Here is a 16,869-nt window from a genome sequence, read left to right as displayed (position 1 = left end):
AATGAATCAGCATGGTGCCGCCCACTGAGACATTGAGCTCTAAGGTGAGAGGTCACACTAATAGGACGGATCCATCTTCTTTCCTCCATCTGTGTCCATCACACATACTTCTACGTTCTTATTCTTCCCTTGTGGTTTATTCATCTCGGGCACGTATTGATCACACTTGATGATCAGTCCTTTATGGAATGGGTAATTTCGCTAAGTACACACTGGTGAAAACTAATGATGTGAGACTTTGGAGTCTGTCATCAATGCAACTTTAGTTGAGTGACTTTTTTTTTTGCACACATCACAAGATGTTCTTTCCTGTTGGCCAAGATGATTTTTCATTCATCTTCACGCCACCTACAGCTCCTCCTTATCCGCCCACACCCCACCTGCTTGGGAAGCCTGGCCAAATGGTCACATTAACAGACAGTGTTGGATCGCGGGCTTCAATTTGCGCCCCAGCATGTGGACTTGACACCCAGCAGCATTTTTCAGTCAGACAGAACGGAAGGTAAAACCCTGGTGTGATAACAACCTTTGCACCACGCTGTGCACACGCTGGAAATTTCACGTCACTTCACAGTTCTTCTCCACAAACCCTATTTTGTTCTGTTTTCGCTTTGAGAAAGAAAGTCCTGTCCTTTCGCTCCCCTAAAGCAAAAGGCTGGGTGGTTAGAAAGAACTAAATTGTCACAAACCCATTTAATTTGAGCCGGGAGTCGAGCAGAACGCACTGCACTTCACCCCCTGCTAGTTCTGGATTCAGCCTAGAGCCTTCTCCATGTGTGACGACAACCCTGACAATATCGTAGCGCTGCATGCTTTGCTGAAGAATTGGATCGCCTCTGACCATTAATATCTAAATGTGTGTGGTTCGGAGTCACAACACACACAAAAATGCACACGCGGAGGGAATGAATGACAAGCCAAAACCCCTCAGCAAAGATCAAGGCTGAGTTACACCGCAATCAATAACAGCATCTGGCTCAAGTGTCATGTCAGACTGTTATTATATGAATTAAGCAGAATATCGTATGGAAAGTAACCAACTTCAAAAGCGCGACATGAATAATGTTATGCCAGAAAAAAAAATATCCCTAATCACAGTTTTCTTCTTCCTACACAGTCTAGACCGCATGAATATGATCCAAAACTATCCGAGTATCCAGCCTCTGTGATAATCATTTACCAATTCAACATCAAGCTGTCAGTCAGGGCTCAGCGGCTGTGACCCCTGACCCTGGAAAAGCCACACCTTAACACCCCGCCCACACATTAAACACATTTTAAATCCAAGGCTCTGTACAAAACTTTCTTTCTTCATCAATGTGTCACATCAATTGTTTGTCTGTCAAAATGTTGCTTTGGAATCCTCCTACCGACCCAAGCATAAATTATAACGGCGGAGCAAAGACGGCCTGTCATAACCAGTCGACACGGGTTAACGAGAACAAGGCTCAGAGGCAGTCTGAAGACAAAGGAAACAGTCTGACATTTTTGCTCGCAGTCAGAAAAGTCACAGATCCAAGACCCCGTGTGAACTTTACAGCTTTAACACACATCCGTATTCTCCAAACTTTTCCACTTGACCCATTTGACTGCGAGTCTGCAGGATGAGATGAACGTAGGGAACCCTTGACGTTCTCGGATGAAGAGAAACTTTTTTACTACCCACAGAGTGCCCGCGGTTGGCGCTTTTGATCACAGCGCCGTTCGCACAAGACTGTGTCAGAACAGCCAGTGGAATAAATAACTCGACTGAGAAGAAAACCCAATCAATTTGGATGTATTTGATTTATTTAACAGATGAAAGACCAGGTAAGAAAAAAACGGAAAAAAACGAAATGGGGTGTCAAAGGTGTGGAGTCAATGTCAGGCCCATTGATCTGGAGGCTTAATTAGCCATCAGAAGATTCTGTCTGACACACTCTCTGATCTCCTATCACCAGTGGCAGAGTGGCACCACTCTAACTGAACTTGCGCGTGCGATCGGCGTACAAATGAGAAGGGCGGGATGGCGAAAAGGTGAAGATCATCGACTGATGACAATGTCACGAGCGTAGCTTTCGAAAAGTCAAGTGCCTCTAGAGGGGCTCAAGCCGGAATGGGGACTGGAACAAAAACAGACGAAAGAAGGCGGGGGGAATGCAAATTATATTATATGAAAAACCCGACAATGGAAAGCATAATTTGAGGACGGCGAGGTTAGATGAAAAATGACTTCATTCCATCATCCATTAAAAACAGACCCCTCCCTCAACTCAACCACGGGAAAAGCACATCGATAGTAAGATGACAGCAGTGACTGGTGGTGGATTGAATTGCCAATTCCAATTCAGCCTAAGAGCTAAAATGTCAGCCAGTTGATGTCAGCTGGCTAGATTGGGGATTGGCTTGAGTGAAACCAGTCTGCAGTGGAGTGAACGCAAGGGAGATTAGCCATGACGCTAATCCCTTCGGGGCTTGGATGGCGAAACGTGGTGAGTACCTTCAGGGCGTATAGTATGTGAGAACATTCTGGAGGATTTGTTAGCATGGACTGTCATTGAAGCTGATAAACTGCAAAAAAATAAAATTTCACTTGATCATGACTTACCAACGCGTCCAACTGAATTTGCAAGTGGTGTGGAGATGTTGTCAAAGTTCTCAATGCTTTCATAAAAGGAATGGGAGATCCGGCGCTCATGGTTATTCTGAAGGTTGACAGGATGGCCCGGTATTGCTGGGCCGCCAGGACCTTGCTATAAAAAACAAAAAAACAGGAGAGTATAAAGTATAGTTGAGGATAGCAATTCGGAATATTCAAAGTATAATAATCCATCCTGGCACTGCGCTAACCAAAACAGCAGCACAATTAAAAAAGTTGTATCTAATCTAAACACATCATGGTGCTCATGTTAGAGGGACCGATCTCAGCTCGCGTCAGTATTTCCTGTCTCAGCAGTGTGAAATGGTTCCTGCCGTGAACTAAGCTGGCCAAAAGCCGATAAAAACTCCATGGATTTCCCATGGGCTGATTGGCAGCTGTTGCAAACGATAAATCCGAAAAGGGGTGACGTTTGTTGGGGCCAATGTTGAGCCTTGGAACGGTTGAGCCTTGTGTTTAGTATTGGTAGAGAGTCTTCGTCAACAAATACTTATCAAAATATCAAGTTTGATTAAATATAAAGACGTTGACAGTCGGACACTTTTTTGTATTTCATGTGGTCTAGTACAGAAAAAAAAAGTCCCTGGATAGAACCATCTGATACTCTAGATCAGTTTGACTCTATAAGTCAAGCATGCTGTGAACCAAGAGTCTCTAGATAATACCGTATTGATGTCCAACATTTCTCTTCTGGCGTCCGGCCAAGACAGACAACAGCAACAGACAGAAACCATGACGGCAGAAAAATCAAGAAAGGCAATCTTTGGCAAAGACAGCAATGAAAGCTGTGATTTGCATGATCTGAGCTTCTTCTAAATTATGAGTGCTGCCATGTTAGATTCTCAAGGGAAAACCGGCCTGGCGACTGGAGATGCATACAAGCCAACTGGGATTTATTGGATTTTTAATAAAAGGGAGTGGTTTATATAAGGTTGAAAAAGCAGCACTTTAGCTGAACAGCATTGATGAAAGCATGGAGTGAGTTTGTGTGCATGAAATGAATTCCTGGGTCAACGCATATTTAATATAATCACCAATGAAGGTGGGTTGTAAATACATAGCCCTCAACGGTTCCGATTCAAATCCCGAGATTGCAATCATTACTATGCCAGAGTAGCAATCAAACATTTAGGTCTCCTCCAAGAGGACCCCTTCAACGATTGCATTATTTAGCGCAAACATCAATTAGCCACAAGTTCCAGCCCCAGAGAGGTTGTTTGCAGAAAATTGGAATGTTTTTCTCTTTATTTTTGGGGCTGCATTGTTAGGTGGGGATGGTCAGTAAACACTAGAATCAAAATATGTCATGGTGGAGTTCCCCATTGGCAGACAGAAACTTGGCTTTGTATTGTTGGAGGTTCATCCAGGGTGCCTCATTAAAATCTAAACCCGGTTGGTCTGTGTTACCAAACAACAAACTATCGGTGTAGTTTGAAGAGTTATCACACTGTTGATTTAATCCCTGGAGTTGATTTGTTGTTTAAGATTTTCTTCTAATCGGTTTGTGTCACCTCAGCAAGTGTTTAATCTGCACTAATCTAGTTGTTTTCAGAGTGGATTAATTGATAGACTGTGGGGGGAAAAAATCACTGTACTTCTTTTATTTTCCGGGATAATATTCGGAGTAATGCAAAGTCATGTACAAATTGCTTTGGCCACTCTGTCAGCCTCTCCCTGACCTTCACTTGGAGTGAGGCGGAGTGTTGACAGAGAGTCTTAAACTGTCACCTAAGGCTAATAATGTCAAGTCTGTTGCCATTTACTGGCCTTCTATCCGAGCGTCAGCCTGTTGCCGTCGCCCTAATCCAGTCACCTCTACCATAATGCTGTAATTACAGTCTTAAGATGGCACAACTTGCCACAAGCACGAGCCACATCGCTACAGGCAGAAACCTGCCCTTCTTAGATAAACTTCCGTTTGCCCAAACCAAAAGAACCATCCGCTAAGAAAGTAGAAATGATCTGTGTCGAAGGAATTAATGACAGACAACATTTAAGTTCCACAAATATATGTTTTCATGTACAATCTACAGACCATGCTGGCTACAGTATGTTATCAGATACTAAAATGTCACCAGTGTAGTCCTACACTGGGGCCAAGAAGCCCACTTAACCACCAGATTCAATATATTATTTCTCAATTGGTCCTATTGAGTTTCCCCTGCTTCTCCTAAATGAGTTAGTCCTCCGAGAGCAGGCTGGGAATTCGAGGGGCGGGCGGCACAAGAATTGCATTTCGGCTACTTTGCTTCCTCTGCTTGCCGTAATAATGTCACCGTGACATTGTGAACTGCATTTCCCAGAATCCACCACTTAGGATAGCTTTCACACCATTTTTGACAAATAAGGAATTTTGCTTTTTTGTTAGCCAGCATCTCGGGGTTTTAAATTCTCCTGCAGCAGTGGTCAGGTCAATATTAATAAAACAATAAATTACTAGGCTGGGGTTTGATTGAAAGCTCTCTCCAGGATTTATCGATCGGCTTCTCGTGCGAAGGTACGTCTTTTGTTAGGGCCAGCAACTTCCTTCCTCCTTGTCTCTTTACATAAACGTTCCCTGACTGACTCCAAGGCTATCGGACTGCAAGCCGGTGGCTGGCTGATGAGACAAACTTGAGAGATCTTTAAAAGATTTAGGAAAACATTTTTTTTTTCCTTTTTATAGGATCTTTTACCAGCAAGAAAATACTCCCGTCATTCACCTGTTAAATTAAACTTGTTCAGAAAAGAAAAAATAAGTAGATTAAAAAATACATACTGATGTCCGTTTAATTTCAGTCTTGGTCTCACTGTTACGATATTTTTTGAGGAGCAAGTAATAATGATGCTGAACTGAGTCAAAACGTTTAAAAAAAAAACAGATCAGTGGGAGCAGTTTTTCATGGAAGTAGTAACATAAAAGCAGCATGGCATTACAATAAATGGAACTGAAATTGCTTCTTCTGAATTGTGAAATTGTGATTTAACATTACACACGTGACCAAACATTAATGGAACTAAAATTAGTCCGTATGAGGACGCAGTCATCCAATTACGATACTTCAAACAAATTGTCAGTGACCAATCGTCTTCTTTGACAATCTGGGGCAGAACGATAATTTTTCATAGATGCGCCTGAAGAAAGGAAATCATTGTTCTGGGGAAGATCGAGATGAAAGTGTGTGTCTGTGCCCTTGTATGTGTGTGTAGGACATAGTGACTGAAATAAAAACAGATTATAAAGAAAGAAAATGGCATGAATGAATATGGGCTAATTGTGATTATTATTTATCATTGGCTAGTTCAGGAATAACTATTCTACGGTCCACTCCCAAAAAAATAAATAACTCAAATGCTATGTTCCGCTGCTCTGTTCTAGAAACATGTTCAGCCTGCGGGACCGAGCAATGATGAAATCAGTGTAATTTTCATGGGACGAAGCAGCCTGGATGTGCCGCACCCGTGGAAGGTCCCCCCCACCCTGATGCATTAGCCCGTGCGGCTTGGCTCCCATCCCCTGCAGACAGTGATGGATCTGATTCATTTCAATGGTGGCCTCCAGTGCTCAGTCCCATTCTGCTGGGTGACAGTGGCAAACTGGTGCTGGTCTGCCTGGCCAGAATGGGGATGTTGCTTGTTAGAAGAAGTCTTGTTTTCTTATTTGGGGCTCACCTACGGTCTTGGATTCTTTATAAACTCATTTTGCTGCTCCTCTTGAGCATAATGAAAAATATAAAATGGCATCTATTCAAATTACCTTTCAGGAACACTAGCTTCCTGTGTGTGGTTGTCTTCTAATTGGATTTTAATGGACAAATTCTAATGCGCCCGCTGCACAAACTGATTACGGGCACAAAGCTTTTGGAAGAAGCGTCAGGATATGCAGAAGTAAATGTAAGATTGAACGCCAACCTTGTTATTGTTCATAAGACAACACAATAAAGACTGGGAATTTATTTTTCTAGTCTAAACCTCCTGCCGATATTCTGAACCATTTGCCAATACCAATCTCAAACCTAGGTGGAATACATATTCCTTTATCGGTCTATCAGGCAGTTTTTTTTTTTTAGCAAAACTGTCAATCATAACTCAGCAAAGGGTTTCTTAAGATATCAGATCAAAGGCCCAAGTAAATCGCACCAAGGATGGAAATAAATGTAAGCCGCTATCGCCTATCTCACACAGGAAATGAAAATGTTTGAAGATTTGCATGGTTTTGGGGCCACCGCATTTAAGTTATCCCTTAGTTATTTCACAGATCTCAAATCGACAGTGAGATGGATTAAGGGTTAAAGCTTATAGTCATAAGAATGAAACATGCAGCGGAAACAGCAACTCCTCTCGTTTCCAAAAAGTTCTGAGCCGTTTTGGGGGGAAATTAGACAAGCAGCCGTTCATTCATTCAAGTTATTGTGGTCTGTTATCTACCTCTGCGTTTTGGGTCACCCGCCGGGCTACAATGAGTTGGATCATTCCTCGTTTGTTGCCTTCGACTGACATGGATTTGCGTAGCGTTTCCATTGCTTCCTGATTGGTATTCTCAAGCAGTGACTCCCCATTGACTGCGATGAGTTGGTCATTTATACGCAGACGCCCGTCCTGTAGATAAATATAAATGGCCACCAGATTAATGTTAGATCTCATCACTAACAAGGTAAAGGAGGAAAGATGTAACTCGCCTTGCTAGCAGCACCTCCATTGATGATGGATTTGACAAAAATGCCCAAGTCGGCGTGACTCTCCTTGGATCTGTTACCCTTGACGCTAACCCCAAGGCCCGCTGAACCGGAGTCATTGAGTGGGATCTCAAAGGTCATGAACTCCCGTGTACCGTCAGGGGTCAACACCAGGTCGTCTTCCCCGAGTTGCTGTAGAAATTGAAAAAAAACTTGATCTTAATTGATCTTAAATAAAAATAAAAAATCCCCAAATGTGAGGGTCGAGCATTTGGTAGCCCTGCTCGAGAAGAAACAAAATCAGGCCAAAAACAGTCCCAATTGCTTTATGTGTGTTGTAAAGTGCACTGGATGTTCCCTGCTTGCATGAGAGAAGTTCTGGAATGTTACGACGGGCCAGATAAAGTCCATTTGAAGATTAATGGCAGTGGGTGCAATCAACCCCAGAGACCTGACTCCAAGACCTATTTAAATGGACCGGTATCAGCACACAGACATCCACTCACACACACAGCCAGATGGATAGCCGCCAGGTGTGTGCCCCTCACAGCTGCTTGGATAAAGTGTCAAGCACGGGGACGAGGAAAAACAGAGCAGAAGGTGTCTCGATTTTTTTTTTTCCTCTATGGGCTGAGGAGTTATTAGGATGCAACGGTGCATTCATAGTGAAAGTACCAACAAAAACACCAGATAGCCCTCTGTATTATTACAATAATTATTATTAATCGATTTATCACCATAGATAAAATCATCCCTTTTCGATAACTATTACATTCTAGTGATAAAACGTCATCGCAATCGGCGCGGTTAAGGTGTGCGAGCGCTTGAAAGCACACCCCGTCCACAATGATGACAGAATAACCGCCCACTCAGAGCAGTGTTCCGGGAATAGCAGAAGGATGAGAGAGCGGTGAAACATTTTCATTAGACAGGAAAAAGTGCTGCTAGGCTAGAATGAGTATGTCAGGTTGGCTGACAGGGCCTGTTGCGTCGATTCAAGTCGGCTCAAACCTGGATACTATTCCAGAAGGAAGTTATTGCTTGGCGGTCTGTACATGGATCAACACATTTTGGGGATGGGGTGAAGGTGATGCTGCAAACATGCTGTTGCTGTTTCTGGTTAAAATTACCGTATTTTCCAGACTATAAGGCGCACTGGACTTTAAGGCGCACCTTCAATGAATGACCCATTTTAAAACTTTGTCTTTATATAAGGTGCACCGGACTATAAGGCGTACCATTAATGCATCATGTCAGATTTTTAATCCAAATCAAATCATTCTCCATTTTATCTTTTTTATTTCAACTTCAGCCGCAACAAATTACATTATGATCACAAAATAATGATCCATAGTCTTTTTGATTTGTGATTCGTAGTCTTCAGCGGGCCACTTATGATTGATTTCATGCTTCCTGCCAGTTTCAATTTAGGATTTTGGTCCATCTATAATGCCCACTGGACTATAAGGCGCACTGTCGGCTTTTGAGAAAATTTTAGGTTTTTAGATGCGCCTTATAGTCCGGAAAATACGGTAATCAGCACTGTCTTCTAAATACCAAGGCCAAGCAAGAGCTACAATCACTGAGTCAGACTCCTAGTCTAAAGACAGAAGCACAAAGCGGGAAAATCCATACACATCATGTTCATGCAGAAACTTTCTTCACCAATTCTGATCTGAAGTGTCATTCGTGTCACTGTTCAAACAAAGAGGGGCAAATGCAAGAAAATGTTGTTCATTAGTCTAGAAAAAAAAAAGCCCACCCCCACCTCCTTTCTCTGCTTAATTGGCCTTTTTATTTTCTTTCCACCCGACTTCACTCGTCACAAGCGAACAAGGAAGGTGCGCCGAACAGGTGTGAGGAAGCAAAAAGCGACTTGGAGGAAGGGGAAACAGGCAAATGAATCACAATTAGTTCTTTTCACACATAAATCAGAGTTCTCTGCACCTCAATGCCTAAAACAATTAACACTGCTGGAAACTTCTCTCCACACATGGCCTAATTTGGTGACATAAAGGTCATTGGAAATAAATTCAAAGAGGCTAAAAGAAGTCAGTCATGGGTGTAATTGCAAAATGTGCGATGGGTATTGTCACACAAATTTCTTCCGGCGGTGTAATATTTGGTGACAAAGGGTCGAGATAATGTGCAAAAAATCAAAAACAAATGCAAGACAGTGGAAGCTTTGGAAGCATGAAGGCAACAAGCTAGTAGGAGATTTCAAGGTTGAAGGCAACGTGGAATAGAAATGGTGCTCTTTGTATGTTAACCCCAACACGTATGTTCAAACTTGCAGCACAGCAAGGCCCAGAGTGGCTTTGCTACTTTCCAACGGCAATTTATTATGTGTTGTTGAAACACACTGTATCCTCTTCTGGGAAAAAAAAAGTGTCGCCACAAGTGGCCTTTAACAAGCTTGTTTGTCAGCATGGGACGATGCTATCTGCCATTCTTTGCACTGACAGCAAACATAATTATGGGAACAGCTGGTGAAAAGTGCAAAATGAAAACAGGTGGCGTCGACTCTTAGCGCTCGGAAATTATTCGGCGCGGTGGTATTGTCTTCAACAGCACTTGCACGGATTATCTGCGATGATGACAACGCGTGATTTGGAGCTCTATACTTTGATTACGTCGCCGGAATAAAGCAGAAGAAACAATTCGGCAGTGGAGGCTTCACATATAATAAAACAGCGGGGAGCTAATTTTTGTTTCATCACACATTGTATATGGACTCAAAGTTTCAAACAACAACATCAAGTCACATTGCCTTGCTCATCGAAGTTAACATTCCTGGTTTTAAACTGCGGTTAATTTCTGATTTGACTAAGTGATGTCTTGTTCTTTTAAGTTTTTTTTTTACAAAGCTAAAACACATTGATTTATTCAGCAGTCGGGAAGAGAAAATAAATGTTCTGGCTCTATCACTTAATTAACAAGAACACTGAGGCAAGAAGCATTGCTCGGCAGTAAGTCTCATCTAATTATATTAACACCAAAGATGTGTTTGCTTTTTTTTTTTTTTCACGGGAGCATTATCTCAAGTTAGTTCCACTTATCACCATCTTATCCTTTGTACTGTAAAAGTAACAACAAGTTTAACTTTACATCAAATCACAATATATTTCCAAATCTAATTTTAGGATTTTTTTTTTTTTCTCTTGCTCAGAGGTTTTTTTATTAATTCCCAAATGAAACCTTGATGACAGCCACGACGATAGAGTTGCCCTTGAGAAAATGATGAGTGAACTTCCGGTAAGTCAATACATATCTGGATCGTTCGTCTTCCAGCTCTTATATGACAACCACGAGTTGTACAACCTTGAGGATCAATTTTGTCAGACAAACGATTATAAACACAGGAGACAAAAATCAGCACTCGTCATTATTGATGAACGAGAACCCTAACATTCAATTTTACACCATTTGTGACTCTTCTATTTCCAGCAATTTAAGTGACTAAGAGAAAAAAAAGGTTAATTTATGATTATTTATTGCAACGATCGTCCTCGCTGTTAAACCATACTATGGAGAGATTTGAAACCAGGCCACCAGGGTTGGCGCTTACGAAACGGGCCATTAGCCGGCTATAATTATCAGCATGGCTGTCATGCGTTTGTCTGCCGCATCCCCGCCATTGGCAGAGGCCATACATTCATCTGTCACATCAATCAGAAGATGATATTAATTGTGCAATTAAGATTCTCATTGCTTGGCAGATATAGCTACTAATGGATCAGTGACAAGTGTGATATGATCATTAAAGGGCCTTTTAATGTAGTGTTTAATTGCTCTGATGTGGACCGCACTTTTAGGACACGGGCTCGTCAAGCCTGATTGTTCGCTGAATGTGTTTTAAAAAAAAAAATAATAAGTGATGTGAGCTCTTGAATGATGTAAGAGCATATGACTCATCAAACCCATATTGAGTTTTTTTTTTTTTACATGCAATGATTTTGCATCTGTGGTAGGGTCGAAAATATGTTTAGTACAGACGCCATCCCCAACGGCAAGCTGGCTGATCATGCAAAATAGAATAAAGTTAATATAATGTTTCAAAGTTGAAGTGTAAAAAATGCATATACTGAATGGATCTTCAACAAAAATATAAACAGGACTGACACAAAGTAATAAATGAGAATATCCCCCGTGGATTTGACATTTAGCATAAGCGGCTATGTGTCAATCAGACAAAAGCAAACAAGTGTGTGAGCGTGTGTGTGAGCTAAACGCACGCTACAATTCAAAAGATAATTGCTTTCTCTCTCACACACAGTCACACACACACACAGATAGCAATTACCCACTATGCTTTTGCACCATTTTTTGCAATAACTGTCACTGACAGGGCTTTGGCCTCCTTATCTGATTTTTATGAACATACTTGTAGGGATTATTGAGATTTGTGAAAGCAGTGGCGGGGAATGTGTAACAGAAAGCGAGACGGCAAATAACGGGGAGGGTGAGCGGAAGAAAAGACAAATCTCCTGAGGAAAGTAATGAAAAATATAACTCACAGTCTAGCTCAGCTTGGAAAAGTTGGCTAAGAGAAAACAAAGACCAAAGAGATTATTCGGCTGTCTTTTCCATGACAGCGACTCTCATTCGTTCATGCCTGAGGAGCTCGGGGGAGCAAAGCAGCCACACTCACACGGTACCGATCCACTTGTGAAGTGCCGTTGCTTTGTTGTGATTCCTTTCATAATAATAATACATTTAGAAATACAAGTGGAAGAGAAAGTGAAGTGTGGGGAGTCTCCGTTGCGGAAATTAACAGTTGTGCATCTAGTTCATGAGATGACATTTGTATTTCTGGAATGCATTCTTATCAAACTAAACTGACCAAATTGGGAAATGGAACTCAGCTAGGCTGAGTGTAGCGTGGGAGTGAGGTTGTGGCGCAAGGGGCCTCCAGTCTGCCAAGGTGCTCTGACAACCGAGCCTGCTGTCAGAGCCGTGGAGGCCAAAATGGACGAGGGCGGTAGCCTCACCATCTGGTGTGTGACAGCCAAAGTCACCCTGCGTGGATCCCGCATGTGGAGAGTCTGCCCGTGTCATGTGACTCTATGTATGCCTAGTACAGTACTGAACTTCTCACATCAGCATATTTCAACAAATAGGCCCAGTCAATTTAGAAACCATTGAGACTACCGTATCTTCCGGACTATAAGGCGCACCTTCAATGAATGGCCCATTTTAAAACTTTGTTCTTATATAAGGCGCACCGGACTATAAAGCGCACCGTTAATGCATCATGTCAGATTTTTAATCCAAATCAAATAATTCTCCATTTTATCTTTTTTATTTCATATTAAGACGCAACAAATGATTTTATAATCACAAAATAATAATCCATAGTCTTTTTGATTCATGATTCATAGTCTTCAGCGGGCCACGTATGATTGATTTCATGACACAATGCTTCGGGCTAGTTTAAATTTAGGAATTTGGTCCGTATATAAAGCGCACCGGACTATAAGGCGCACTGTTGGCTTTTGAGAAGATTTTAGCTTTTTAGGTGCGCCTTATAGTCCGGAAAATACTGTAGTAATAATTTGTTAGTACTGACCACTTCTCGAGGCAGCCGAGGGTCCTCCTGGCGACTCACCAACAGATTCACTGCCCCGCCCATAGGTGCGGCTCGGAGCAAAGCCACCACCTCTTCTTGAGTCTTACCATTCAAGTCGACTCCACCGACCTGCATCGCACGTATTACTTATTAATGAACACACACTGGAGGACAGACATATAACTCCAAAACATTTGGGGTCAAATTGAATGATGACTAGACCCATTTTAAACTTAATCTGTCATTGCCCATTTTAATTTAAGGTTGGAGCTGCCAAGAAATAAAATGAAAGCCATAGGGAAGACATTAATACTCATCATTTGGAACAAATCCAAAACTATAAAAGCACATTTCATCTTTGTAATAACATACTTATCTTCTGAATAATATATAGGGAGGGCTATAACTGTTTTAAGATTCCTACCTCCAGGAGACGGTCTCCAGCTTTTAGTCTACCGTCTTGGATGGCGGCTCCACGAGGCAGAATATTTTTAACAACAATGGGGGCACTGCCAGCAATGGGAACATCTCTGGAGGTGATGCTGAACCCAAGACCTTCGGGACCTAAAGGAATATTCAGGAATTGACACAAATCGGAATATCAAATCATTATTCTAGAACCACACTTAAAACTACAAAAATGTAATTGAATTAAAAAATATAATGTAACAAAATATAATTTAAGACACATTATGAGATACTGCTGCATTATACGTAATGTTAAATAAGCAAAGAGGATTTACTGAAACAAAAAAGTTTCTTCAATCCATTCTTCAAATAAAGTAAGCTGCTTTTTCTCACTTTAAGCTTTCCAGCATATGCAAATGATCTGTAAAAAAAAAAAAGCAAAAAAAAAAGACAGTATTCCATGTTCCTCTCTCTACATTCATTCATACGGTGTTTTTTTATTAAAGCTTTGTGATTGAGCTCAATTCTATACAAAACCTCTTTTGGTTTCAGGATGGTGACCTTTAAGATTCACCAAATGAATATGAATTGGTGGTCTAGGGTCAAATGGGTAAATACAATAACTGATAACTCAGAAGTCATGTGACCTGACCTTTACTGCAGAGGAGACAAGAATTTGTCAATACCATCAAAAAGTTGTCTAAATGTCATCTGGTAGATTCATAATTGCATTTTCTTTTTTTCCCTCATTATAAATCCGACCTGAAAGATATTTTTTTATGTGAGCACCAAAATACGGATCATGTGAACTTTGGGAGTTTTTCTTACATTTATTCATTTTGATAATACTTACACTAAACACTTTCAACTGGTTTTAATAAAATGATGTAGGAATTCAACATAATATCCCCAGAAGAATAATTAACTATTTCTCCGGATAGATTCTGCATTATCTAGTGGTCTGCATTTTTACCGTCATTCAAAAGTGCTTACTGTGGTCTCAGTGGGACTATTTCGGATGCTAACATTAGCATTCGCATCTAAGTACTTGCTCATTTCGCAGAGCTGTCAGCACCTCTGATAGTCCATCATGACCTAGTTTCCCAAGTTCGACTCCCTTGCAGTCGACCTGTCAACGATTTGGCTGACAGTGATTTTGTTGATGAAGCCTAAGCGCGGCGGAACCGAAGGCTGGCAACTTTTTTAAGGCATCAAACAGATCGAAAGTGCTTAAGAAGGTCTAAATTTCAGCTAAGTTGGGAGTCTTATTGCTTCCAAAAAATAAGTAGTAGCTGTTTCATGGTCTATCTAGAAAATTGGTTGTGGAAAAATGCCACTTAAGGAAAATAGCAGATTCAACGTCACACATGCATGATGATTAAAAAAAAAACAATTGTTAAAGAATTACAGCTCTTAAATTAGATTTCTGCAGGTGTACCAACAATCCAACATTGACATGTCTGCTACGGTGAAAGCTATTTCCTTTTTCATGTCGACCATGCGAGACCCCTCGCTTACTGTTTTAGTACTTGGAGCAATAAGTCAATGGCAAAAAACTACGGCTTGTTTAGAACTGCATTACCATTCGGATGGTAATTACTGTGAAAACAGCCTGGTCCCATCTAAGCTAATTTTACAATTTCAGTAAGATGTAGGAAATAATTACAGCCCATTTGGAGTTAACAAATGGCTTGAACTTTGAAAATGAGGGCATCTATTCAAGCAAGCCCCTTTGAAATAATACGGAAATGTATGTTCCTATTTCTTTTATTTATTATTTGTATTTATTTAACATCAAATTTGTTTCTTACTCCATATATTATATTTTGGGGCATAATATAATTTTTAAAACGTTAAAATCTTTTCAAGCAAGCCCCTTTGAAATAATACGGAAATGTATGTTCCTATTCCTTTTATTTATTATTTGTATTTATTTACCATGAAAGTGAATTATATTTACTATAATGCATGTTTTTAGGCCAAATGTTAAGTATGATACCATCTCTTATATTAACTTGACATTTCTGACCTTTTTTCAGCTGGATAGTGAATCTTGGGCCGTTGCGTTTAGTGTAGGAGCTGCTGGACTGCGTTGAGCTTATTCGCCGCTGCAGGGAGGGGGAGGAGGTGGACGAGGTACTGGAGACGAAAGATTGTGCTGGTGTGGCATATCTCCGTCTTGGCTCTGGAGTGCTCCCTGCCAGGGACCCCTGTTGACTACATAATGGGTGTAAACAAGTTAATATTTCAAAAATACTTGAGGGGATTTATTAGTACCGTGTTTTCCGTACTATAAGGCGCACCTAAAAACCTCCAATTTTCTCAAAAGCCGACAGTGCGCCTTATAATCAGGTGCGCCTTATATATGGACCAATATTGAGCCACTACAGCAGGTGTGTCCAAAGTCCAGCCCGCGGGCCAAATGTACATATATGGACAAAGTTTTAAAACAGGCCATTCATTCACTGAAGGTGCGCTTTATAATCCGGAAAATACAGTAGTATTTGACATAGTTATTTCAGTAAAATAGACAACTGTGACACGTACCTAGAGGTTCGCCCACCGACGAGGCTGCTCCTGTCACCCGAATGTAGAGAGGCTTGGCTGAAGCGGACTCTGCTGGAATGAGGCGAGCTGAGTTCACTCTTGGCCGCCAGTATCTCATACTGCTTTTTCATGGCGGCCGGGACCACGTGAAAAAGGATGACGGAGGAAGCCATGGCCTGCCTGAAAATGTTCTGAGCTCTGGGGTTGGTGCGGTGGACAAAGAAGGAAGACAGAAATGCATTTGTTAGAACAAGATAAGAGAGACAAGTAGAATATGATGTATTAAAGCTCTGAAGATAGAAACTGATGAGGGAAGAAGTACTGTGTGGTAAGAGGAGATAAGGGGAGTTGGGCTAAGCCTGGACCAGTACCTGAGGTTTAGTTCAGGGGTCACCAACCTTTACTTACTTCTTGGGTACTAAAATTTTCTGTATAATGTACACATAAAAACATAAGTATCCCAAAAAAAAAGTTAATTGTTAGCAGGTTCTAGGCCCATTATTCCCAAGCACAAAAATAGCTTAGTCTGGTTGGCCAGTGGCACTTAGCATATAGATAGGCTGGTCAGGAGCAAGTGCATCAATGGGGGGGGGGGTTTTGGTGTGGTGCAAGTCTACATCACACAGCCCAGATACAATAGCAGGAATATCATAGCGGGTCTCCCTCAATGTCATTGCTAAGATGACTCCACCAAAGCAGGGCAGCCCTTCATTCAAACACAGATGCAAATGTCCCTCCCATTTTTATTCATATGTAAATTTCGAAATACCACCACAACATGAATGATGACTGAGCGGGCAAGAGTGCCTATATATATGCTTGTGTTGACATCACACACGTGCAATGCAATCAGCCTCCACCTCGGCTTGATTGAATGACAAATTACCCCATCGATACATCATTCTGTCAGATTAAGTGTATCCAAATATTTACTCGAGCAAAACAATCAGCTGAGATCACGTTAAGATCCTGTTAAATTGTTACCCTGCGAGGTGCACAATCAAGGCAGGGGAACCCAGGGGGGGGGGAGTTTACCTTCTTCACTTTAGTGA

The 16,869-nt window shown here is 41.4% G+C and overlaps 1 protein-coding gene across 3 annotated transcripts in view; it reads right to left on the bottom strand.

Annotated features, from left to right (window-relative positions):
* LOC133143525 (partitioning defective 3 homolog) overlaps positions 1-16,869 on the bottom strand; it is a 126,645-nt gene that overhangs the window by 56,955 nt on the left and 52,821 nt on the right. For 2 of the 3 annotated variants that reach the window (XM_061265479.1, XM_061265478.1), the window contains exons 9-15: positions 15,818-16,015; positions 15,300-15,487; positions 13,287-13,426; positions 12,863-12,991; positions 7,297-7,485; positions 7,046-7,216; positions 2,588-2,732 (exon numbers count right to left, since the gene is read on the bottom strand). In XM_061265479.1, coding sequence (XP_061121463.1) covers positions 2,588-2,732; positions 7,046-7,216; positions 7,297-7,485; positions 12,863-12,991; positions 13,287-13,426; positions 15,300-15,487; positions 15,818-16,015 — 1,160 coding nt within the window. The remainder of the gene's footprint in view (positions 1-2,587; positions 2,733-7,045; positions 7,217-7,296; positions 7,486-12,862; positions 12,992-13,286; positions 13,427-15,299; positions 15,488-15,817; positions 16,016-16,869) is intronic. The other variant, XM_061265480.1, reaches the window with a different exon arrangement.

Source organism: Syngnathus typhle, linkage group LG19 (assembly GCF_033458585.1).
Source record: "Syngnathus typhle isolate RoL2023-S1 ecotype Sweden linkage group LG19, RoL_Styp_1.0, whole genome shotgun sequence".
NCBI classification, from domain to species: Eukaryota; Metazoa; Chordata; class Actinopteri; order Syngnathiformes; family Syngnathidae; genus Syngnathus; species Syngnathus typhle.
Note: the sequence above shows the minus strand (reverse complement) of the source record. Positions and strands in the feature narration are given on the sequence as shown.